General features: G+C 49.9%; 1 protein-coding gene across 1 annotated transcript; it reads right to left on the bottom strand.

The window, feature by feature from the left end:
• Nucleotides 1–19: 19 nt before the first annotated feature.
• On the bottom strand, nt 20–26131 carry LOC308672917 (CMP-N-acetylneuraminate-beta-galactosamide-alpha-2,3-sialyltransferase 2-like). The gene is made up of 6 exons (XM_081336210.1): nt 25312–26131; nt 18071–18264; nt 10932–11111; nt 8799–8844; nt 7774–7893; nt 20–3890 (listed from the first exon to the last, which is right to left on the bottom strand). The coding sequence occupies exons 1-6, from the start codon at nt 25639–25641 to the stop codon at nt 3717–3719; spliced, it is 1044 nt and encodes a 347-aa protein (XP_081192336.1). The 5' UTR covers nt 25642–26131; the 3' UTR covers nt 20–3716.

Here is a 26131-nt window from a genome sequence, read left to right as displayed (position 1 = left end):
ACAATAACAATCCATCACAAAACTGGAAAGCAAGTATTTATTTTCAAATTCAGCATTTTTAAACCCTAAACGAAAAGGTTGTAATTTCTTCTCTTTCATGCACTGGAATAGTTTTAGGCAGACTGGATTTTTTCAATCTCTTCTGCTTTGGTAGATTAAGCTGTAAACTATTCATTTGGCCCAGCTGCAACTTCAATCCATGCTCCAAAAGTTCGTTACTCAGTGTAAACTAACACTGAAAATGAAAACATGACTCTGCCTCTGGCAGATGCTTTCAGAAAATTGTCCATGTTGCCACAGCAGCAGCAAACCCATCTTCCCTCACTCCTTCAGGGTAGGTTAAAGCAGAGCCCTTTTGGCCCAAAGGTTTATGTCAAGCAGGGGGATTATGGGTGCCTTCTGCCATACAATTAAATGAATGTATAGAAGGAATGTTGATGTTGATGCTTGGTTTAGTGCTCTTTTATGTGTGTGTCTCTGTGTGTATGCCTGTATATGCTTATGTTTGAATTTAATAAAAAGTAAAAAAGCATACTAATCAGGTTAAGAGAGATCACCACTGACCCACTTTGGAATGAACACGCTGGGTTCCATGTTTCAAGTGCAGTGGACAAAATCCGAGGCTCAGCAAAGGCAAGACCATCTAAGATAGAGGTCTTTGGGAGAGGCCATGCTGAGCTAGATGTGAGATCAGACTTGAAGAACTGCCCTGGAGGGAGGGAAGGAAAAAGGGAAAGTGAGGCTTGCAAAAGGTGTCATTCTTCTACTTGATCCACAGCTGGATTAGATGACAAACTTCAAAAAGAATATGAAATAGAAGGCCATTCCTGGAACGCTTTGCCCTGCTGTATCTTGGGCCATTTTAAGCGTCATGGCTCTGCTGACTGGGATGGTGAAAATCTTAGTAGCAAGTCAATCAACTATTCACCATAGAAAAGCAGACCTAGAATAGAATGAAATTGGAGGTGCCTTTTGGAAACAGAATCTGATCTGTGAGGAGCCAAAAGGGAAGATGTCTTTGAACTACCTATGAATATGGGAATAGTTTGGACTAAACCTTGGCTGTCCCTTGAGCACCTCATGTGGCTGTAAAAGGATCCAGGACACATGCAGCATAAACACCAGGGGCCCCCAGAAGGAAAAAGTACAGCTTTTATTTTGTGTAGCAGAACACAAAACAAATCCAGTTCTTCCAAACTGTAGCCTGTGAAGTTAAAAAATAAAAAAACGAGGGGCAGCATCACTATTTTGAAGCGTGGGCAGGTTCCAAGGCAGGAAGGAAAACAAACCCTTTGGCTGCATGATCTCCTGAGCTTGTAAGGTTTGCAAGAATCAGGCAATGACCTCAATCCCTGCCTCACGAGTCATAGTCTGAAAACAGGCCTTGGGTTTGCCTCATAGCAAGAAATGGGCAGCCAGGGCCCCCAATCTCTGGAGCTGAAGCAGCAGCTGCTTTGGCAAGGACTGTTCTGGGACAGGAAGAAGCCCAGCCTGGACCATCAGGGACCAGAACATCTCCCTACTTCAGAGCATTGCCCCTCACTCTTACACCAGGTGCGGGTCCAGTCCAAGAATTAATGGCAGCCTCAGTGCAGCCAGGCAGCCATTCTGCCAGCTGCAGAAGCCCCTGGGATTAGCCAGCCTCCCATCAGCCCATTCCATGCCATGCCGTGCCATCCAGGGACACCGGGATAAAGATGTGTGAAGAGCTATCAACAGTTCACTAAGGAAGTCTCCTGGAAAGAGTACCCAAGTGAGCTGGAGGCACTGCAATTGCAACTGATGTGGGAAGAAGTTAGCAGAAGGTTGAGGCTCACAGCCCTGATACCTCCCCAAGCCAGGGAGCACCATACCCATGTGCCCAGCTGGTACCTCAGAATCAAGGGGAAAAGAGCTCAAGGTCACAAATTCTTGTTTGTAGAATCAAAGCAATGTGACATTTGTAGGCCATCAAAAGTGCCTACTCAAGGTCAGTTCTGATGACAATGGCCACCATCTGCGGGCCCCATAGTCAGTTGACCTTTCCCCAATCTCTTTTGGGGAGAAACAGTGGTCGAGAGAAGGCAAAAAGGTCAAGGGATCCTGTGCACACTTGAAACCACCAGCTCCTTGGCTGCAGGTATCTGGCTCAAGACACCAAGCTAGAGAGTTCAGAGGGGTATCTCAGGTCACACCAAAGTGAGACTGCAATCCAGCTGCAGGAGGCATGTGAGGGTAGGGAGGGGTGGCAATTTGATTTGATGCTGTCCCAGAAGCACAAGGGCGACCCAGCACCATTGGGGAGGACACCCTCCACTTTAATATGATCATAGAAAGCTACCCTGGTGTTGGCCAGAAGTTATTGACCTGCCAGGGCTTATAGATCCCTGATTGCTACCTTTTTAGTGCTCCAAAATCATCTTGGGGAAATATTGTTAGTTATGCTTGTAACAAAAAGCCACCATTGTTGGCACAGCCACTTCATGCCGTAGAATTCAATTATCTCAAGAAAGAAAGCACTGATTTAATACTATTTGCTGGGATTGTCCTTTTGAAGAAAACTGATTATGGACAACTTGGTTTTGCCATTTGTCTACAAGATCTTAATTGCCAAAGCAACTAGGAAGTGACCCGTTTCTTGCACCCAGAGCAAGAGAAGGCAGCCGGGCTCGCTCAAGCCCCTTCTCAGCAGGCAGGAATGGAACAGACAGGAATAAATAGCATGAAGCCCTCCCCACGGCTAACAAGGTGAATGCAGGAATAAAACTGCCAGCTCTCTGCAGAATGTGGCCTAGAAAAAGTTAATCGCTTGTGGATTAAATCCTGGCAGGCATCAGGATTCTGACTCCATGTGACCCATTTGTCAACTGCCCCTTTTTCCCCTGGAGAAAGGCTGTAATCTGGAGGGGGAGCTCTCTCTCCCCTAAAGATCTTCCTTGCATCCCTGCCATGAACAGAACATGTGACCAAAACTATGTCGAGAGGAGAGAGGGAGGGAGGAGGTCTGGGCTGACAGGAACCTGCAGGATGAGATCCTGCCGTATTGGAAGGCAGGACAGAAATTAAGAGTCCACGTCACAACCTGCAGGATCTGAGTGCTTCGGCAGGATTTCTTGGTGCTCCGGGAACAAGAGCATCTACCCTCGTTCCAGACACTCCATGCCCTGAGCTAGATGTCAGTTTTCCTACAATCTCCAGAAAAGCTGCAGGCTCTTGCTGGTTTCCCCTCCCAGGTTTCTACGAGTTTATGTGCCCGGGACAAAAATACAATCCAGCCTGGCACCTCTTTGTACAAAAAAGAAAAATAACTTCCTGGGGCAAAGGCAGAAAGCTATTCTCATTTTACTGAAAAAAGACTTAAAAAAAAGAGTCTGGATGTGCCCCTTGTGGTGCTTGTTGGGAGACAAAAGGGGGTCAATCTTTAGAGCCAGACATGGGCAGAAGCACAAATGGAGGAGGAGGGGGGGGCCTGAACTGCTGCTGCTGCGGTTCTCCCTCCGTTGCTCTCGGCTGTTTCAGAGTCTCCTGAATCTCACTGGTTTGTTCTAAGGAAGGAGAAGAGCTGCTCCCTGCTTGCATCTGCTTCACTGGAACCGCCTCGGCTTTGGTGTCAGCCACTCCACTCATCTTCATCTTCTTCAAAGAAGGGCTTTGCCAAATAGTGCATCAGGTACAGCAGAACTGCCACTCCTCACCCGTCCACCGACAGCCCGACTGCCCAGCAGCAGCTGGAAACCTCAGTTGCCACGATAAACGCTGATCTTGTTCGTCTTCTCCAGGATGTCCACAATGTGAGCCTCGAAGTCTGCATCGTGCACTCCGGTTTTCCGGAACTCCCCAGCATAGCGGTTGTTCTCCCAGTAGTGGTGCCAGTTGCCGTGGCCGTCTGCCCCGAACCCAAAGACGTTCACCTGCCAGCCGGGAGACAGAGAGAAGACCCGCTCAGTGGGGGAACTCCAGGCAACCTGGATGCCATCCCGCACTTTCTACTGAAATGAGCCCAAAATTTATGGGATTAAGAAAAGACTGGTATTCTTTCCCTCGATGAACATTAGTTTCTACTCCACCCAGAACAAGAAAAAAAATGTCTGACATCACATAAAGCAATAATCTGGAGGAATAATCTGTTCTACTGCTGGGGCTCCTTCTGTGGCACACAAAAGTCAGTGCTCTTCCGGTGGCGGCACGGCGCCGGAGACAGCCCTTTCGGGCTGCCCGCGGCTCAGCTGTGTTATTTCCACCCGAAACAGCGCCGATCAGCTGTTCGGGTGGATTTGAAGCCCCCTCCTCGGGAGAAGAGGAGGGGGTGAGCCCCCAGGTAGGGGTTGAGTTCTCCGGGGCCGCCTGAGCTTAAAGCTTGGGCGGCTGAAGGATCGAACTCCCCCGTAGCCTGGGTTGCTCCCAGCTGGTCAGCGTCTCTGCTCCGTGATTTCTGGAGCGGAGCCAGGCGTTTGCGACCACCCCTGCCAGAAGGAAAGACCATGGAATAAAAGGAGCAGGCAGAGCGGTACAGGAGGAAAAGGTGAAGAGGATTTTCATTGCTGCTTTCTAGCTTAATGGATTTTATGAATTTAAAAGTGAAAGTGCGTAGTAAGTGAAAGTAAAGATGGCGGCTAAACCTCCTCCAAAAGCTCTTTGGAGTGCTGGAACTTCTCCGGTGCAACAGTCATCATTGCAAGCGTTGCTTCTTCCTGATGTATTGACACCGAAGGATTTACAAGATGCTCTTGGAAAATATGCCCAGGTAATTCTGGAAGCAATGGGTGATAAATTTGCAAAGATGGAGGAGAAGTTGGAGAAATTGGAGGAGAGAATAGAAGAGAGGATGGAAGAGAAGTTCAGAGTGATGAAGGTAGACATTTTGTCTTCAGTGTATAGAGTGGCTGAATGTGTGGAAGATTTGGATGAAAAAGTGGAAGATTTGATTCAAAAAAATGCCATATTAGAAGCAAAAGTACTGGAAAATGAAGATTTAAGAGAGAAAATGGACAAAGAATTGAGTCTTGCTCAATATTACCAGATGCAGTACGCTGTTAGAATCAGAGGTTTAAAAGAGAATATTAAGGAAGATCTAAAGCAGCTGATTTCTGAGGCTTTGGAAGTAGTATTGAGTCAGCCAGCATCTGAAATAAAGGGAGGCATGGATAAAGTGTTTCGTGTGAATTCATGGATTGCCAGACAGAGAAAGCTACCTAGAGATGTGGTGGTTTATTTTGCAAAGAGGGAAATTAGAGATGAAGTTATTCAAGCTGCTTATGGTACTAAAGTCGTGATTGCTGATCAAGAAGTTTTGGTTCTAAAAGAAATTCCTCCAAAGATTTTAAGGAGAAGGAAGGATTTTACATTTTTAGTGCAAGAGCTCAAGCAACGAGATATAAGGTTCAGATGGGAGATTCCAGTTGGGTTGATGGTGATGCATGAAGGTAAAAGGTACCGTTTGGCTACTGTGATGCAGGCGCGTGATTTTTACAATAACGTTTTAAAAGCAACCCCACTATCACTTCTGGAAGCTGCAAAGGGATCTGGAGAAGGAGAACACCAAGAGGCTGAAGATGGACAGACAGAGGAGAATGGTGCTGGAGGAGATCAAGCTACAACTTCTTTGGATGATTCTAGAGAGCAGAGGGAGATGCGTGCTGCTTTAAAACGATCAAAAAAAAAAAAAAGAATAAGATCAGCAGAAGTCTATGGAATTTCCAAAATGTACTTACAGCCAAGTAGTGGGAGGAGCACGGCCTAAAAAAGATAGTCCTATTTAAGCAGTGCTCCAAGAGCTTTGGGATGATATGCATGGCAACTAAATTTTTAATTTGGAACGTTAATGGACTAAATTCATCACAGAAGAGGAAGAAAGTTTTTTTTTAATATTTAAAACAATTCAAGATAGATGTTATATGTTTGCAAGAAACGCATATTAGGGTTGTGGACCAAAAGTATTTATCGAACTCAAGGTTGGGCACGCAATTTGTTGCTTCTGCAATGAATAAGAAAAATGGAGTGGTTGTTTATCTTAAAAGTGCTTTAACAGTGGACTTAATTGAAGCAGATAAGCATGGAAGATACGTTATGATAGACTTGCTACTAGTAGGTAAAAAGATGCTTTTAGTTGGATTATATGCTCCTAATTAACAACAAATTGACTTTTTTAGTTTATTTCATACAAAGTTTACCCAGTTGGATTATAAAATTTTTATTTTTATGGGGGATTGGAATGGTGTTTTGGATGTACAGATGGACAAGGCTGGAGCTTTTAAGCGCGGCCCAAGTCATGCTAGACTGTCTAAATCCTTTTTTGAAATGAAGGATGACTTGGAACTGCGAGATATTTGGCGTGAAAGACATTCGCATGAAAAGGATTATACTTTTTTTTTCTGACAGACATCAATTTTTTTTCAGGATCGATTTTATTTTGTTGACAAATGACTTTTTTTTAAGGATTAAGAAGGTGAAGATATGTGTAAGAACTATTTCTGATCATAGCCTAGTTTGGCTAGAGATTTATAAGGACAATAGAGATAGGCGCTCGTGGCGCGTAGATGAGAATTTGTTTAGAAACCAGAGAAATGTGGAAGAATGTAAACAGCGGATGAAGGGGTTTTTTTTTTAAATTAATATGAATAAGGGCACCTCTATGGATATGGTTTGGGATGCTAGCAAGGCCTATTTGAGAGGGGTGTTGATATATATGAACAATAAACATAGATGTGCTGTGGAAGCTAGGAGGGAAGAATTGGGGAATGAAATAAAGGGAAAAGAAAAGGCTTGGATTTTGAATTTAGAGGTTGTGAAGTCTAAGGAGGCTATTAAACTGTTAAGAGGAATGGATTGAGTATATCCAGAACAAATATGGGATTAAGAAGTTTTAGGTAGTATTTGAATAAGTCTTCCTTTCTTTTTTTTTTCTTTCTGTTTTTTTTATATATATTCTATATTAATAGTGTTTGTAGTTATCCTATGTGAGCTAGAGAGTGATAGATTTTAGAGTCTATGGTTGTTAGCATATGGTTGTTTATGATTCTTTTTTTTGTTTTTTATACCTTGTACTTAGCTCTGGGAAGTCGGGGGGGTGGGTGGGTGGGGAGGGGGGGAGGGGTAAGGAGGGAGGGATAGGGGAGGGGTAGGGGGGACTGTCAAAGATAAAATGTATGATAAAACTTTTCAATAAAAAAAAAAGTCAGTGCTAATTCTGTCTCCCTCTTGATTATTTGGCCAACACTCCCACTTTCAGCTTTCTTCCAAAGCAGGTTTTGAGTGGCATCCAAAGGATTCCCACTCACCAGTCCAACACACACACAAACACACACACACACAGTATTCAAGAATGACAACACTGAGTTCAAGCTTCATGGAGTCAGAAAGGACTTCAGAGATGATCAGGGGCAATGCCAGATCCTTGACTAATGGCTGCTCGGCCTCTGCTTGAGCATCTCTATCCCAGCTGCTATCCCAATAACCACCCTAGTTCTTCTTTCCCGTGGCTTTAGTGATTCATCCTGGTTCATTATCCCACCTTTCCTGCCCCTTCATCCAGATCCTTCACTGATATACGACCAGCCCAAAGCCCAAGACATTAGCTGGGTGTTCAGGGGATAGCCTACTCTTCTACTTTGCTTCCCGTTTCTGAGAATAGGCTACAACTCAGCCCCCTTTCTGCACATCCCATGTCTAAGGAAGAAAATAGAACTAAAACTCTCGGTTTTCAAAATTCAAAACTGAAGTATATGCATCATTTAATCAGCAGGAATGCTGCTGTTACTCCCACTAGGACAACTTACTTGGCCTATCAAAACTGACCTCATCGCAAACATGCAGGGCGAAAAACAGCACCAACATGCCTGTGGAGGGATAGCGGCCATGGTGCTCTGTCCAACGGTCATGGATATATTTGAAGAATGCTGGATTGTAGATCTGAACCTAAAGGCAATAAACCAAATGAGTAGTCAAGATGAGGCTTTTTGCTTAGCAAGCCCAATTTCAGGTCTCTGGGTGACAATAGTTCACGGAGAAGCCCCAACAGAGATTCACAGGGCACAACTAAAACTGTTTTCAGGTTTGGCGGAATCTACTAGTCCAAATACTAAAATACCAAATACAGAAAATGTTTATGCATAAGATAAAAATAACATTGCTAAACCTACACATAAGTTGTAAAAATAATCCCAGCAATTGAAGCAGGATGTATATATAATAGGCGAGACTCAAGGACCATGCCTGGTTTGGGAGGTCATGTGGAGTTCCCCAAAATAGTGGGGCAGAGGCCCATCGTGTGAAGCTTTACAGCATAAAATCAGAACATTGAGGCTTAAGAGGTTTTTCTGCCCTCTGATCCTCACCGAACCCTCAAAACTATCGGAACGTCTCAGATCTTTGGCCCAACCCATTCAGGCAGGGTCAGGGCACCAAGGGCACACAGCCCTGGGCCAGGCTTTCTGCAACCACTAAGTACTTTAAAACAAGTAAAATCAAACATGAATGACTTACCATTCCCAGGGGCCATCCAGCCCGATCCTCTGCTAAATGCAGGAGTACAAATCAAAGGCTAATTGGCAAAATCTGCCTGTGTGTGGTTTATCCATCCCCCCCCTTCTATCTGCTGAAGGCATGCAGAGCCAATCAAGGGGCAGCTTGGGCAAGCTTTCTTCACTTGGGCACTGGGAAGCTTGGGGGGGGGGTTGGAGTTGGCACTCTATCATTATTTTGTGTGTTTTCTCATATACTGTTTTCCTTCCCTTAATTTTGAGTAACCCAGGGGATACAGCACATCATGGCGAATATATAAATGTTGAAAGAAATGGGTAAATAAACTGTACCTAACTTACCCTCTCTTTGTCCACCCGGAGGAACGGCTTCACTGGTGCGTAAGTACTACAAGAGGCATGGGAGAGAACAAGCAAGGCATCAAGGGTCCTGTGGTGTGAAACAAAGAAGGCCACCTGCGCTCCTCCTGCTCCGGGGGTAGCAGGGAGGGAGAGGGCTGGAAGATCTGGGCCACTTCAGAAGTGAAATAGGCAAAGATGGCAGATGCCTCCCCCAGCCAGGATCAGCTGCTTCTGCCCCAGCACAGCAACAAGATACCTAACCCTCACCCTACCCCTCAGGGCACAGGGCCTCCTCAAGTATGTAAAGGAGAATTTTACTCAGAGGGATTCTAAGAGTTAACCTGGAGATAAGATGGGCGGCCTATGCATCCATCACCATGGACTGAGGTATCATCAATATGCTGTTGATACCCAGCTGTACATCTCAGTCCTGGTGGGTTAAGTGATGCCGTGACCTACCTCCCTCTCGCAGTGCCTGGAGGCTGTTGGGGCTGGATGGCAAGACTGAGTGGCTCTGGGTTTGGGGTTCTTTGGCTCATGGAGAATTGCCACCTTTGGTCTTGGATGGGGTGGCACTGCCCCCAAAGAGACCCTGTGCGTAATGTGGGGATTCTCCTGGATTCGTGACTCCTGCTCGAACAGCGGGTGGCAGTTGTGGCCAGGAAGACCTTTGTGCAACTGTGGTTTGTGCACCAGTTACACCATTTCCTGTACCAACAATCCCTACCCATGATCAATCATGCCCTACTCACCTCCTTTCTTGACTATTGCAATGCGCTCTACATGGGGATGCCCCTGAAAAGCATCCGGAAGCTCCAGTTGGTGCAAATGCAGCGGCCCGCATGGTTTTATACAGACCTCGGTGTACACGTTATCATTTCTCCTGCAGGAGCTACATTGGTTGCTGATTTGCTTCTGAGTGCAATTCACCTTTAAAACCTTTCATGGCTTGGGACCAGGTTATCTGAGGGACCATCTCTTGCCAGTCATATCTACCCAACCTACTAGAGCTGGGAGGCAAGGAATGTTGCGGGTCCCGTCCCCTAAGGAGGTACATCTGGTGGGACCCAGAAGGGCCTTCCCCATGGTGGCTCCCTCTCTCTGGAACATCATCCCTCTGGATATTAGACTGGTCCCCACTCTGACCCTCTTTTGGAAAGTCGTGAAGAGCTGGTTCTGCCAGTGGGCCTGGGGGGCACAGAGCAGGACGGAGCCCATTAAATGGCTGGTATGAATGTGTGTTGTCACCAGAGTGGGGGGGTTATTATTATTTTTCTTTTATTATTTCTTTCATATTGTGCTTTGATGTCCTGTAAGCTGCCTTGAGTCGCCACGTGCGAGTGGGCGGCAATATAAATTTTCTAAATAAATAAATACATTTTATAAATAAATAAAGAGACAAGCACTGGCACGAGTGATCCCCAAAGCAGCAGGCCAGGTGGAAGAATCAGAGGGGGCTGGAGCTTATCTGGCCTAGCCAGGCTCTCTCCGATAGAGAGAGGAGGAGAGAAACCTCTCCTAGGCACACGTAGAGGAGTTAAAGAGAGGGGCTCTCGTGCTCCTCAGCCCTTCCTGGGCAGGGTCTTTGTTACTTCTACTAGCATGGCTGCTTGCTTGCCAAGCAGCTCCGGGCAGCTTATCAAGGACTTTCTAATATAAAATAAGATAACTAAATACACCCTGTCAGGACAAATCAGACCTCCAATAAGGTAGGCTCATACAATATTTGGACCCAGGACACAGGAGGAAAACAGGTTTTGAGTCCTTCTTAAAGGCCGCCAGGGTTGGCGCCATTGGAGTCCTGGGCTGGACGTTGCTCAGGGCAGCTCAGAGAAGGCACGGCTTTGGCCTCCCATAAGAGACACAGAGCACGGCAATAGCATCGGACCTTGCAGGATGACAGTAACTGGAGATAGAGAACCCCCCTGGGTGACCACCAGTATCATAAATTGCACCTGGAAGCCTGCAGCACAGGGAGTGGTAACAATACAGGGGAGTTTGGAAGAACTGCCAGCCAAGGCAGCTACAGTAAATCAGGTCTCCTTTGAAAAGAGGTGAAAAGGAGGAGGATAGATCCTTCCCCAAAGAACCAGCTCCCCACTCCTCAAATCAGCTTCCCTCAGGGATACGTACAATCGGATCTGGCCTGTTGAGAGGGCGCTGGCGATCCATAGCAGGTCCAAGGCTTTGAAGGGCACCAGAACAAAACTGACATTGGCAGGCAGGTTCTTGGCACTCTCGGGGTACATGAAGTGGTGGGTTGTCCTGCTCCCAACATCTGCCTCAAAGCCCACTGTAGGTGCCTGGTTTATTCTGTAGAAAGGAAAGGGATGTTTCACACCTTGATTCTTGAAGAAGGAGGAATCTTCCTCCCCCACAAGACTGTCCATTTCTTCTGCTTACTCCTGAGAAAGCAGAGGAAGCAGATTCTTTTTTGTCACCAAGATCATGGAGTGCACAGCAACGACATAACACATCGCGCTAGAGGGATCAAGGTTGGAATTTTCCACCTTCCCATACTTTGAGAGGTTTGGCTATAAAATTTAGCTAAGTATGTCCCAAAGGTGCTTTTCCAAAAGGCAACTGGGCTTACTTGTTTTTCTTCTTCTTGAAAATGTTTCGCCTCTCATCCAAGAAGCTTCTTCAGTGAACCCAAAAGGCTTCTTGGATGAAGGGGGGGAAAAACAGTCCAGTTGCCTTTTGAAAAAGCACCTTTGAGACAACCATGAGAATCTTCAGAGACGTATGTTTTCCCCATGATTTCCTAAAAAAAAAAGGAACATGTCACACTTTGGCGGTCAGTCTTAACCCTGAAATAACCTTATTTCATATTTTAATTAAGTAATTTCTTGAAAGGCTTACCTAAATTGTAGAGTTAGCAAATGGGGAGCCCCAAGGATGAGTGCTGGGTTCTCCGACATGATATAATTAATGGCTTGGATGAGGAACTGGAAGGGGAATGCTTATCACATTTTCAAATAATATAAAATTGGGTGAGATGCTTAATTTCTTAGAAAACCAAAATAAAATTGATTCTGATGGCTGGAAAAATAAGTTAAAAATCATTGACTGAAATTTAACAGAAACAAGTGCAAGTAAACAAGTTCTTTATTTGGAACTCTGGCTGATGATAAGCTGAATGTTTCATGTTGAAACAAATTACACCACCAAAAGAGGTTGAGAAGAACATCTAAAGGCTCCAAAGAGCTAGGAAAGAAAGCAAGTGTGTGAGGCACAGGAGATGCGGGTTCATCTATTCTTCCAACAGATGGACATCACCCAAGGCTGGAGGGGAGGATGCTGGGGATGGTGTGATCAAGGAACTTTGGTCTTCAGGAAAAGTCTGTTTTATGATTTTCACTTATGGTTCTTGCTTGGCTTGCTGCCTCCTTTCTAGAAAAGGCAGATAGTTTATTTTCTGCTAGTTCCCTTCCTGAATCTCATGTATGAATGCATGCTGGTGAATGCCACAACCCTGGATTAGACTCGTGGCATACTGTTGAAGTTTGCAGGTGCTGTTAGACAGATGTATGTAACAAATTGTACTGATCAGCTTGGTTCACAACTCTGCTGCCTTCAGTCAGAACTTGTTCTGAACCAGCCTGCTACCGGCCTTGCAATAAGGCAAACCCCTGTTCAAACAGTAGAGACTGGAGAGCGTCTGAGGCTGGAAAGCGTCTACCAAGATTTATTACTCAAATAACAGAACAAGAAACAAAAACACTGGAACTTGAATCCTCAAACGGAAGGGTTGCTTTCAGCAACCAGCCCTTCCCCAAACACTCCTTTTATTTAGAGATCAGGGCGTGGCCTCCCTGTGCCTCCTCCCGAGGAGTCCCACAGCCTTTCTCTGTTTGGTCCTGCTCGACTGCCTCCTGCGTCGGGCGTCCTTGAACAGGGCCAGCTGTGGGTCATCATCCTCCGCACTATCGGGCTCACGCAGCTGAGAAGAGGGCCCCGGCTGGGGGCTCTGCGAAGCCTCCAAACCATCATCAGCCGGTTCGTCTTCCACACACACCTCCTCCCCCTCATCTGAGTCATCCGAGACATCTGAGCCGGCTGCCGGACCCACAGGCTGGCCCTGAGTCACAACACTATCCCGCACCGCAGGGCCCTTCCCCCGGGGCTGCCGATCCGGATGCGGTCGGGATGGGAATTGTTCGTGAAAAGCAGTCACCAACGCAGGGGCATGAACGGCGGTCGCGTCTTCCCATGTGAAGTCCTCCGGCCCGTACCCTTTCCACTCGATTAGGTACTGGAAGCGACCTTTCAGCCAACGGGAGTCCCTGATGCTGGCGACCTCGTACTCAGGGGTGCTGCCTCCATCACGAGGTCCTGATGGGGGAGGTTCCGCTTGGCGAAGTGGACAAGCCGGTTGTTCGGGGACCAACAAGGACCGATGGAAGACGGGGTGCACGCGCAGGGAACGTGGCAGAGTTAAACGATAGGCGACCGGATTGATGACGGCCTCGACTGGGAACGGTCCAAGGTAACGGTGGTCCAGCTTCCTCGCCGGCCGTGTGGATGGTAGGTTCCTGGTGGACAGCCAGACCCGATCCCCCACCGATAGTGGAGGCGTATCCCTTCTCGACCGATCGGCGAACCTCTTGTAGTCGGCCTTGGCCTTCTCCAGCTGCCGTCGCACCAACCGATGGATCGCCTGTAACTCCGCCATGAAGTCGTTCGCTGCCGGCTCCGGTGAGTCCACGGGAGAAAGGGGGAAAAACCGGGGGTGATAACCCACATTGGCCAAGAACGGTGTCATCTGCGTGGAGGTGTGCTGCGAGTTGTTAAAGGCAAACTCGGCTATGGCCAAATAGTCCACCCAATTGTCCTGCTGCAAGTTGACGTAGCAGCGCAGATACTGCTCTAAGATACCGATGACCTTCTCGGTACCCCCGTCAGTTTGAGGATGATGCGCGGACGAGAGGCAAACCTTAATGTCCAACGCACGCATCAACTCCTGCCAGAAGCGGGCTGTAAACTGGGCCCCCCTATCGGAGACGACTCTATCGGGAAGGCCGTGCAGCCGGAACACCTGTTGGATGAACATGCGACTAGTGGCGCGAGCTGACGGTAAGCCGCGACAGGGGATGAAGTGCGCCATCTTGGTCAGCATGTCCACCACCACAAACACTGTCGTGAAGCCGGAGGATGGGGGTAGATCCGTCAAAAAGTCCATGGACATAGCCCCCCAGGGTCTCTTGGGTGTTGGCAAAGGCTGCAGTAAACCAGGCGGGGCCCCTGTCGCTGACTTGGCCTGCCTGCATGGGATGCAGGAGGTGACATAAGACTGGACGTCGTGTCGGACTCGGGGCCACCAGAAGGTACGGGAGACCAGGTTCAGAGTCTTGAACAGGCCAAAATGCCCCGCAGCCGGGTTATCATGACACTGGCTGAGGACGAGTCCCCTGAGTGGCCCTCCCGGAACATAGAGCCGGTCACGATAATACAGAAGTCCATCCGTGACCGACCAAGGCGAATCTGGCCCCACCTCTTCCTTCCGCTGAGCCACCCACGCCTCCTGCTGCTGTGCCTCCCGGATCCGAGCCCGTATATCAACCGGCTCCCGCACCGCAGCAAAAGACTCGACGGGGATCACTGTCCTGGGCAGAAGCTTGTCTTCCACTCGGGTGTATTCGGGCTTCCTGGACAGAGCATCCGCTCTCTGATTGTGGCCGCTTGGTATGTACCGCACCCGGAAGTCAAACCTCGCAAAGAAAAGGGACCACCGGATCTGGCGTTGGTTCAAATTCCGAGCGGTCTGCAGGCTTTCCAGATTCTTGTGGTCCGTCCGGACCTCGATTTGATGCCGCGCTCCCTCCAGATGATGCCTCCAAGCCTCGAACGCCGCCTTGATGGCCAGCAGCTCCTTCTCCCAGATGGTATAGTTGCGCTCCGAGGGGTTCAATTTCCGAGAGTGATACGCGCAAGGGAAAAGGGTACCGCTGGGCGTCGTTGCCTGGAGTAACACGGCCCCAATGGCAATGTCGGAGGCGTCCGCCTCCACGACAAACGGCCGTTGTGGGTCGGGATGCTTCAAGATGGGCTCCTTCATGAAGGCGTCCTTCAAAGCCTGGAACGCCTGTTGTTCGGGGGCGTTCCACTGGAACCGAGTCTTCTTCTGCAGAAGCCGGGTGAGGGGGGCTGTCAAGGCAGCAAAGCCAGGGATGAATGTTCGATAGTAGTTGGCAAATCCAAGAAGTCGCTGAACATCCTTCACGCGACGCGGGGGTTGCCAACTCTGCAACGACTCAACTTTACTCGGCTCCATGGCGATGCCCTCAGGAGAAATGCGGTGACCCAGGAAATCGATGGTCACCTGGTAGAACTGGCACTTCTCCAACTTGGCAAACAGCCGATGTTTCCGGAGGCGCTGCAGGACCTGACGGAGATGCTGATGATGCGCTTCACGCGACGGGGAGTAAATCAGGATGTCGTCCAGATAGATCACGACAAACTGGTCCAACAGATCCCGAAAGATGTCGTTCATAAAATGCTGAAACACAGCGGGGGCGTTGGTCAGGCCAAACGGCATCACCGTGTACTCGAAATGTCCATAGCGAGTACCAAACGCCGTCTTCCACTCATCACCCGGCCGAACCCTGACGAGGTTGTAAGCTCCACGCAGGTCCAGTTTCGTGAAGATCTTAGCCTCCCGGAGTCGGTCCAAGAGCTCGGGGATGAGGGGCAGCGGGTAACGGTTACGCACCGTGATGGCGTTGAGTTTCCGGTAGTCACAGCAAAGCCGTAACTCGCCCGACTTCTTTTTGACGAAGAGCACGGGCGCAGACACTGGCGAGGACGAGGGCCGGATGAAACCACGAGCCAAATTCTTTGTCAGGAAGTCCCGCAATGCAGCCAACTCGGGCTCCGACATGGAATACAAACGCCCCACTGGGAGAGGCGCATCAGGGACTAGATCAATGGAGCAGTCATAGGGCCTGTGCGGGGGTAATTGATCCGCCTCTGACTCGCTGAACACATCAGCAAAGTCGGACAGTTCGGGAGGCAAGGAAACCCCTGGGGATCCCTCCACCTGGCCGGCACAGATATGGCGGGTGTGGTCCACGCACTGCAAACTTGGGAAGGTGACCAAGTTCTGAGACCAATAGATCTGTGGATCATGCGCCCGGAGCCACGCCAGTCCCAAGACCACAGGGAAGTGCAGATCCGAAGTGATGTAGAACTGAATGGCCTCCACATGGGAACTGATGGCCATACACACTGGTTGCGTGGCGGCCGTAATAGGCCCGGACAGGAGCACTCGACCATCGATAGTCTCCACTAGCATGGGCGGATCCACCGGACACTGGGGAACAGCCCATTTGGCCACAAAGGCCGAGTCCATAAAGTTTGTGGTAGCCCCAGAGTCAATTAAGGCATGGACCGGAATCCCCTCTGGCTTGCCAGGAAAGATCAGACGTGCCTCCAAAATCAAATGCCGTGGAGGTTCACAGGCACCGTCGGAACGGCGTCGCTCGGTGTGGTCGTTGTGGGTCGCCCGATCTATCACACCGTCTAGATCGGGCTCGGGCCGTTTCCCGACAGCAAAGTAGGGGACTTTCTCGGGGCAGGCTTGGTCACTGATGCCCGCTGACGCTTCTTTGGGCAAGAAGCAGCCAAATGTCCAGGGTCCCCACAGTAAAAACACAACCCCTCCGATCGTCGTCTGTCCATTTCCGTCACCGATAGACGGGACCTGGCGGCACCCAGCTCCATTGGCTCCTCCCTCTGGGCTGGGGGCTCACGCACAACAGGGGCGGCAGGGGTCTGTGGGGTGGCACGGCGACTCTTTCGCTGCTGCAGCCGGGCATCGATCCGCAGACAAAGATGGATCAGCCCATTCAGGTCTGAGGGAATGTCCACGCGGGCCAGCTCATCCAACATCTCCTCCGACAAGCCATCCTGGAAGGCATCCACGAGCGCAGCCTCATTCCAGGCGGAATCCTGGCTAAGCAGCCGGAAATCGCTGATATAGGCCTGTAGGGGGCGCTGACCCTGCCTCAGAGCTTTCAGGCGTCGGGTGGCAGTCTGCGCCTTAATTGGGTCCTCGTACATGAGGCGCATATGGTCACAAAACCCCCCAAAGTTATCCAACAAAGGGCTAGGTTGTGCCAGCAGAGGCGTGCCCCAACGAGCTGCATCCGACAGAAGGCTTAACACGAATCCCACCTTATCCCGGTCAGTGGGGAAATCAGCTGCTCTCACGCTGATAAAAAGCTGGCATTGTCCCAGGAAGGCAGGAAACAGTTCTGGATTGCCAGCAAATTTATCCGGCATAGCTATCTGACATTTCCTCCTGGGTGGGGGTGCAGCATGTACCTGAGCTTGCAGTTGAGCCACCTGAGCTGCCAGCAAAGTGAGTTGCTGGGTGAGCTGAGCATTCTCGGCACGAAGCTGCTCCATCGTAGTAGTAAGGGGTGGGAGGCTGAAAGCAAACTGTTCTGAACCAGCCTGCTACCGGCCTTGCAATAAGGCAAACCCCTGTTCAAACAGTAGAGACTGGAGAGTGTCTGAGGCTGGAAAGCGTCTACCAAGATTTATTACTCAAATAACAGAACAAGAAACAAAAACACTGGAACTTGAATCCTCAAACGGAAGGGTTGCTTTCAGCAACCAGCCCTTCCCCAAACACTCCTTTTATTTAGAGATCAGGGCGTGGCCTCCCTGTGCCTCCTCCCGAGGAGTCCCACAGCCTTTCTCTGTTTGGTCCTGCTCGACTGCCTCCTGCGTCGGGCGTCCTTGAACAGGGCCAGCTGTGGGTCATCATCCTCCGCACTATCGGGCTCACGCAGCTGAGAAGAGGGCCCCAGCTGGGGGCTCTGCGAAGCCTCCAAACCATCATCAGCCGGTTCGTCTTCCACACACTCCTCCTCCCCCTCATCTGAGTCATCCGAGACATCTGAGCCGGCTGCCGGACCCACAGGCTGGCCCTGAGTCACAACAGAACTGTACAGGAGCAGCTATCATACACAGTGACCTATTTGGAAAATCAAATCTGCTAAGAGAGTTGGCCCAATCTAATTGAAGGCGACAAACATTTAACCATCCTGCTCGGCTTAGGATGAAACACTCAGAAAACTTTCTGAGGACCCAATTCTGTTCCTGTTTTATTTGGATCAATACATTTTTAGATAAATTCACATTTAATATTAGAGTGCAAAGAAAGTGGTGGCAAATATCTCCCTTGCGCAGGTTGCTGACTTGCAGTCCCTTGCCAGAGTTTTCAGCTCCTTTCTGCTCCTCCCCTCCCCCACTTCACTCCTCACCTCATGACAAAGTCGTGCCCATTGATGTCTTGGCCGTAGCTGGAGCCGCGCAAGTTCCCAGAGTTGCCCACAACAGCACAGCGCCGGCAGGACGGGGACTCCCGGGACCTGTATGGATCCTCTCCGGGAACAATCTGGAAGAGCTTGCTCAGCACTTCGTGAAGGTTGTGGGACTTGAACTGGGGCTGCAGCATCTGTAAAAGAAGTGAGACCATTTGCAGCAGCTGAAAAGATCTGGAGGGCTTCTATAACAGGCATAGATTTGCTGTGAAGTGCTCTCAACTCAGCCCCATGAACATTAGATGAATATGGGCTACAATACTTCAAGAAGCCTCTGCTTCCTTGGATCAAGAAAAGAAAAGATGGGGTACGCCAAATGTCCTAGGTAATTCTACTCTGGGATAGTGAGGTTGGCCCCAGACCCAGGACCAGATGGGCATCTAAGGGCCTGTAGAAGTAGGAGCAGGACCGGTGGACAAGGATTGCCCTCTTCTGGCAGAGAAAGAGAAGAGCCACATTTCACCCAATCAGCATCCCAAAGTCCAATGGATCCTTTTCCTCTTTTGCCCCTACAGAGGCCGCAGAGATGGCCACTAAGAGAAGAAGAACCTCTCCTCGGAGGCCCACCAGAGTTCTGCACCTGGGCAGCATATTGATATTAAGAGGCAGAGCTAGAAACAGGCAGCCTGCAAAGTTGTGTGTGTGTGTGTGTGTGTGTGTGTGAGAGAGAGAGAGAGAGAGAGAGAGAGAAAGAGAGAGAGAGAGAGAGAGAGGGAGGGAGGGAGGGAGGGAGGGAGGGAGGGGACATGGTATAGTCTCCTGCAATGAGGTAGGCTTAGCGTAAAAACACCACATCTTGGACAACAAACACAGCAAAGTTTAGGCCTCTCACAACAAAAGTTTGTAGAACATTCTAGAATATCACAACAAGACTCCTTCCTTCCTAGTCCTGTTGTGAAGTTCTGGACATTTGCACCTTTCCAGCCTAAGAACAAAGGCTGCCTCTACAACCATCGCCAGAGGCTGGTGCTCCGGCTTTTCTCCTCCAAGGAGGTACCCAAAATACACACAACCCTTTTGAAGGCATAAGACACCTGCCTTCCTCCTGCCTGGCATTTCACCAATTTTCCAGAATTCCTCAAAAATAAGAAGCCAGGCCAGACCATCAGGAAGTAAGGCGATGCCTCTGGGCCCAGAAGTAGGAGCTTATTTAAAGTTATCAAGTATTCTGTTACCAAGCCTGAGTCCCAAAGTCATCCTGTTGAACCCAATGTTGATGAAGCTTGTTATTTGTCAAAGCTACATCTGACAAAAGTTGTCATGTAATAAAACAGACTAATCTGATCTAACCATTATAACTGCAACCATGCTCTTCTAGTTGAGATTGACTACTAAATGCTTAGATACTTGGTTTGTAATTCACAGCCCAGGCAGTACTGCAATGTCTTTTGCCTATGTTTTTATGTTTTTATTTTTTAATCCCATTTATATCCCGCCCTTCTCCAAAGACTCAGGGCGGCTTACAATTTAAGCACAAACCAATGTGCTTAGCAATAGCCTTCATTCTATGTATATGCCTGCTTATTAGGGCTTTCGCCCCCCCCCCCCAAGCGGCATTATTACAAAGTCAGCTTAATTGCCCCCAACAATCTGGGTCCTCATTTTACCTACCTCGGAAGGATGGAAGGCTGAGTCAACCTTGAGCCTGGTGGGATGCGAACCTGCACTTATGTCACTTTTCTAGTTATTTGTTGTGTTTTATCTGCTGTAAAAGAGTATTTGAGGGCAGAGCACGCTGTATCAATTGTGAATACGTGCAGATGGCCCCGCTATCTCTGGCCACTGCAGAACCATGAAAGCAAGGTCATAAAAGGACAGCAAAGGAAACACCCAATATCCTAACCTACCCGGGAACATATGGGGCCTTAGGGAAAGACCTCAACCACCCAAAAGGGAACATATGGGGTCTTAGGGCAGGGCTTTTCAACTGGTGGTACACGTACCACCAATGGTGCTTTGCCACCTGGCAGCTGGTATGCGAAGTGGTAGCAGGGTGGAATGAGTTGAAGCGGCGGCAGCGCCGCAGAAGCCCAAAAAAGAGACAGCTGGAGCTGCAGGGCTGTCAGGGCTCTGTAGAGGTGCCAGGATCAGCGCTGGGCTCCAGCTGATTGGTGCTTCCGGGAGAGGAGAGGATATAAAAGAAGGTGGCTTTGGCAGGAAAGGGCCAGCGAGGGGCTGCCCTGACCTGCCCCCTGGGCGTGTGAAGAGGAGGCAAAAGCCCAACATTGCCGCTGACCATCCCTGCTGACCGCTGAGAAAGGTAAAAGGTAAAAGAATGCTTCCCTTTCCCCCGGGACGCCAGCACTCACGCTCTTGCTGCCTTCTCCGTGCACCCCCAGGGGAGGGGCAGAAATGGGAGGGGGGCTTGCTGGCTCCAGGGCTCCCCATGGATATAAGGCTGAGCGCGTTCCAGCTTTGATGGCTCCCACCAGTAGATAATCATCACGCTTGCTCACTGACCTCGCCTTGAAGCCACCAGGCTTCCCTTTCATCGGGTTCCCCCCTTGCTTGTGTGGGATGGCTATGGCCGGGGGCAGCAGGGCCACCGGCAGCGCTGGCAATCTCTCCCCCTCCCGTCATCCCTTCCTGAGTGTGGAGGAAGGAAAGAGAAGCAGGGGAGGAAGGAAGGAGCGAGCTGGGAAAGGGACTGCCTTCTGAGCGCTTCACAGGTTCATTTTTTAAGCTGCCAGAGGCTCCAGGCAGGAGGCTGCCCATTTTGACCCCTCCCCCCGTCGTTGCTTCTGCCTGGCTCTCAGCTCACCTCTCCCAGACCCATGCATGTGTTTCTGTGTATGTGTGTGCGTGTGCGCGTGTGTGCATGTGTAGGGGGGTGTCTCACCTCTTGCAGCCCACGCTGTGACATTGAGGAGGAAAAGAACAGGAGAGGTAAGAGAAGCTGCAATGGGAGCTTCTTGCAGCCTTCCACGGGGCTGGGGCGGGAGCTGACAGGCGCAGGGTGTGATGCGATCAGCAGCACGTTGAGAAAAAGGAACAAGGATTCAAAAAAAAACAACCAACTTTCATTACTTTGCAGCCTGCCATTGCAGAAGGTCTCTGTTGAGGCGCGGGGCTGCAAGGGGTGAGACACACACATACACACACTGTGTGCACGCTCTCACACACACAAACATGTGTGCGGGTCTGGGAGAGGTGAGCTGAGCTGAGGCATGCAGAGGCAATGATGGGGCAGGTGAAGCCTTTGCCCACCACTGCCTGCCTGTGGCCACCTCTGCCTGGAGCCTCTGGCAGTTTTTTTTTTAAAGCAGGGGACAGAGGAAGGAAGGAAGGAAGGAAGGAAGGAAGGAAGGAAGGAAGGAAGGAAGGAGAAGGAAGGAGGGAGGGAGGGATGCTTGGAAAGGCAATTTGGTTTGAAGGAGGGCTGTTGGGGTTGAGCAAACCCCAGGATTGCCAAAAGCAGCTACAGGTGATCGGGGCTTCTCCAGGGCTATGGGGGCTGGATAGAAGCCCAGGATAGGTGCACACTTCTGCAGGGTTGCAGAGGCGACAGGAGCCACAGGACCGGTGCTTCTGGTGCACACAAAAAAGGAGGGGGGGGGAAGAAAGGAGAGGTTGTAAAAGGAGGTTTTGACAGGAGAGGGAGAGAAAAAAAAGAATGGGGGAAAGAGAAGGGGACTGCAAAAGATACAGAGAAGCACAGCCTTGAGAGGAATCACCTGGAGGTGCACGGAAGAGAAGGGGGGGCAGGCGAGAGAGAGAAGAGGCTACAAAAGAAGGGAAGAGTAGAGAGGATATAAAGGGTGAAAGAGAAGAGGGGATAAAAAAGGAGGAGAGAAGAGAGGATATAAAGGGGGGTGAGGACTACCTGTACTTTATCACTTTTTCCCGTGTTTTTTTTATGGCCATCAAGTTTTTGACACCTTGCTAGGCGACTGGTGGTACTTGAATATTGCCATATCCTAAAAGTGGTACAATCGGTGAAAAGGTTGAAAAGCTCTGTCTTAGGGGAACACCCAAAAGGGAACAATTTTAGCTACTTCTGCTTTCTTCCTTATCTACAGTGTGCCAGCCTTAAAGGGCGAAGTCTTTATCTTATATGTGTCAGCTTTGCTGGGTGAATTGCTTATGTAATCAAAGAAGGTATAAAAATAAGGCTTTTCTAATATTTGGGGCTTTTTATCTCTTTTAGAGAAGCCCGTCTTTGTTCAGCTGAATAAAAACGTAAAGCTTGAAGGCAACTTCTAGTTTCCTGTATTTTTTATCAAGCAAAACCTCCGAACCTGCACAGCAGACCCACAAGAAATATCATTTCTCAGATTTCAGCAACATTTAAACATGGCTGCCCCAGGTGAGTCTACAGAATTCCTGCTGTCAGGTAGCATTAACTGGGTGGCATGACTGCCATTTTACTCTTTAGCAGCCACAAAATCTGAGCCAATTTGCAAGAGCCAATATGGCATTTACTGCTAGGTGATACCGACCACGCAACCAGTGCAGTCAAGCTCTGGCATAGCCTGAGGCCCCCAGCAGCTCAAGACAAAAAGCCGGGGAAAGGTGGACGCGGTGGCCACAGTGGCATTCTGGTCCTCCACGTCCATCTTGACCTCAAGGGAGCAGCTGCAGAACACCGGGGTTTCTTTCTTGACCTCCCTGTCAAAGGGCAAGAGGGTGTCACTGCCCTGCACTCCTACAGCTGGCTTCGTGCTTAAGGGAGGACTAGAACTCAAGTCTCTTTATTCCTGGCCCAGCACCTTTACTCACTCCACCAAAGTGGCTCTCAATAGGAAGCCATGAGGCAAGAACCAAAAGCAGGAAGGCATCAGCCTCGGGCAAAGCCAACCAGCTTCTGCCTTGGCAGCCTCAGGTGCCCGGGCTAGAAATGCCCCCAGCCTTCCAGAGAAGAAGATTATTATTATTATTATTTATTGGATTTATATACTGCCCTTCTCCCGAAGAACCCGGGGCGGTGTACAGGGCAATCAAAACACAATATACAATATACACTATACAAAGTTAAAATAAATTAAATTAAATTAGCCCTAATAAGTAAAACACATTCTAAAAGTTTAAAATTTAAAATTTAAAATCCCAATCCCTCAGTCCAGGCCGGCAAGCTCAAATAACCAAGTTTTCAGGTCACGGCGAAAGGAGCGAAGGTCAGGAGCCTTCTGGAGCTCAACAAGGAGTTGGTTCCATAGGGCAGGCGCGCCCACAGAGAATGCTCTCCCCCTGGGGGCCGCCAGTCGGCATTCCCTGACCGATGGCACCCTGAGGAGGCCCTCTCTGTGGGAGCACACAGGACGATGGGAGGTTGATGCCAGCAGAAGGTGCTCCCGTAAATAATCCGGACCCATGCCATTTAGGGCTTTATAGGTCATCACCAGCACCTTGAATCTCACCCGGAAGACAACTGGAAGCCAATGCAGCTCGCGGAGCAGAGGTGTTACATGGGAGTATCGGGAGACCCCCATCACAACTCGCGTGGCCGCATTCTGCACCAGTTGGAGCCTCCGAGTGGACTTCAAGGGCAGCCCCATGTAGAGAGCACTGCAGTAGTCAATCCGAGAGGTCACGAGCGCATGAGTGACTGTACGTAGGGCATCTCGGTCCAAATAGGGCCGCAACTGGCACACCAGGCGAACCTGGGCAAAAGCCCCCCTGGTCACAGCTCCTATATGATCTTCTAAACTGAGCTGTGAGTCAAGGAGGACATCCAAGTTGCGAGCCCTATCTACGGGGGGGTAACACCTCACCCCCCATAGTTAAAGATGGAATAGAGTGGATAACCCGAGATGCCGGTATGTACAGCCACTCGGTCTTGTCGGGATTTAGATGAAGCCTGTTCCTCCCCACCCAGACCCTCACCGCCTCCAGGCAACGGGACATCACGGCAAGGGCATCACTGGGTTGATTTGGGGTGGAAATAAAAAGCTGGGTATCATCAGCATACTGATGATACCCTACTCCAAAACCACGAATGATCTCACCCAGCGGCTTCATATAGATGTTGAACAGGAGGGGAGAGAGGACCGACCCATGAGGGACTCCACAAACGAGAGGTCTCGAGGCCGACCTCTGCCCTCCTGCCAACACCAACTGCAAACGACCCAGGAGGTAGGAGGAGAACCACTGTAAAACAGTGCCACCCACTCCCAACCCCCTGAGGCACCGCAGTAAGATACCATGGTCAATGGTATCAAAAGCCGCTGAGAGATCTAATAGGACTAGGACAGAGGAGCAACCCCTGTCCCGAGCCCGCCAGAGATCATTCACCAGCGCGACCAATGCTGTCTCCATGCTGTACCCGGGCCTAAAACCCGATTGGTAGGGGTCCAGATAATCTGTTTCCTCCAGGAACAGAGGGAGCTGATGTGCCACCACACTCTCAACAACCTTCGCTGAAAGCGAAGGTTGGAGACCAGACGATAGTTGTTCAAAATAGCCGGGTCCAGTTGTTCAAAATAGCCGGGTCCAGGGCAGGCTTCTTGAGGAAGGGCCTCACCACCGCCTCCTTCAAGGCGGCAGGGAAGCTACCCTTCCTCAAAGAAGCAGTTATTGCCGCCTGGAGCCAGCCAGGAGGGGCACGGGTCCAATAAACACGTGGTGGAACTCAGCCTCCCCATGATCCTGTCCACTTCTTCCGGAGTCACAGGGTCGATGCCTCCTCTCCCCCAGAGTCTGCTCACAGTTATTCTCTTGTACCACATTTTGATGCAACATTGGGCTGATTATAAAAGACATGACACCAAATTAGCATCAGAGCAAATTACCCCACTGCCTTCTGCTTTTAAGACCCCACCTGCCTTTTCCCATGAATTAATTCTGCCTTTTGGGGGGGTTGCCACAAAAGAAAAAAAATCTGCCAAGACAGATTAGCTCCACAATCTCAAGTGAATGAAAACGCCTGTGAGTTTGGAGGTCCTTAAGAAAACAGAAGGCAGGAATTTAATTACTCAGAGGTATGTGATGCATACAAGGTGGGTCAAAGGGTCGAGGGTGAAGGTGGAACAGAGGGAGACATGAGAGCATCAAACAGCTTAAATAACGAAAAAGAGTTGGGCTATGCTTTTGCCACAGAGCAGGTCCAAAGGATTTTGGGATTATTTGCAAAACTGCCCAGCGGGTTCTTGAGGCAATTTTACACAAGCAAGAGGCACAGACTTGCCCTTCCTGCAGGAGCTGAGGAGCTGCTTCTGTCTGGGCAAACAGCCCGCAGGACTCACCATCCACCACCTCTGGACGTCCAGCGGCAAGTCCATGTTCTCTTTGGTCCACACTGGGGAGATGTTGCCATCAAAGCGGCTGTCAAACCATGTGGTGTCGCTGGACTCCATGGCACACCGGTGGCAGGCACAGCTCTTCACCAAGAGCCCCTCCTTGCTCAGGCGCTGCATGCCAGCATAACTGGGCACCAGCTTCACCTGGTGGAGCCCGTTTAGTCCACCGAGGTCCAGATAGGCTATGCTGTGGTGGGAATAGGTGAAGAGCAGTGACATGATGAAGACAAGCAGGAACGCCGTGGAGAGGAACCAGAAACGCAAGGAAAACTTCATGATGGACGCTGAGGAGAAGGCACCCTTCACACAGCTGCAGCCAATGGAAAAGGGGACGGGGGAGCAGGGCTGGCCAAGAGTTGGACTCCACTGGACTACTCCTTCTGAGCCATGAAAGTCCCACAGCAAGCGATGGCCAGACCAGCCAGGCAGCCCCAGAGATGGTCTTCCGGCACTGAAGCACACAATACGAGAACTTCCACCTTAGGGAAACCGACCTTTAACTGCAGAAAAAAACCTCACAGGGCCTCTTTGCTGTTTCAGTTCTCATGTTTTGAAAATGTCTCTGTCCAGAGAAGACCTTTTTCTCTTGGAGACTGTCATCACCCCGGGGGGAGTTGGGGACCTCTCTGCTTCTTCTTCCTAGTTTCAGGATGCTGGGTCTCATGCAGAGGGAGAGAGAGCAGCTGCTATCAGAGCCACACCGACATCCTTGGGCTTAAGAAGCCGCCTCCTTGAGGCCCCCAGCCAGGATGCCGAGACCTGCTGC

Source organism: Vipera berus (genome assembly GCF_964194415.1).
Source record: "Vipera berus genome assembly, chromosome: 10".
In the NCBI taxonomy this organism is placed as follows: Eukaryota; Metazoa; Chordata; class Lepidosauria; order Squamata; family Viperidae; genus Vipera; species Vipera berus.
The sequence above is the reverse complement of the archived record's forward strand: the minus strand, read 5'-3'. Positions and strand labels throughout refer to the sequence as shown.

Coding starts and splice junctions, on each gene's coding strand:
- LOC308672917 (XM_081336210.1), bottom strand. CDS start 25,641: ATGAAGTTTTCCTTGCGTTTCTGGTTCCTCTCCACGGCGTTCCTGCTT. Junction 7,894..8,798: donor TCCGGGTGGACAAAGAGAGG/GTAAGTTAGGTA, acceptor TATTGCCTTTAG/GTTCAGATCTACAATCCAGC. Junction 3,891..7,773: donor CCCTGCATGTTTGCGATGAG/GTCAGTTTTGAT, acceptor CCCGGCTGGCAG/GTGAACGTCTTTGGGTTCGG.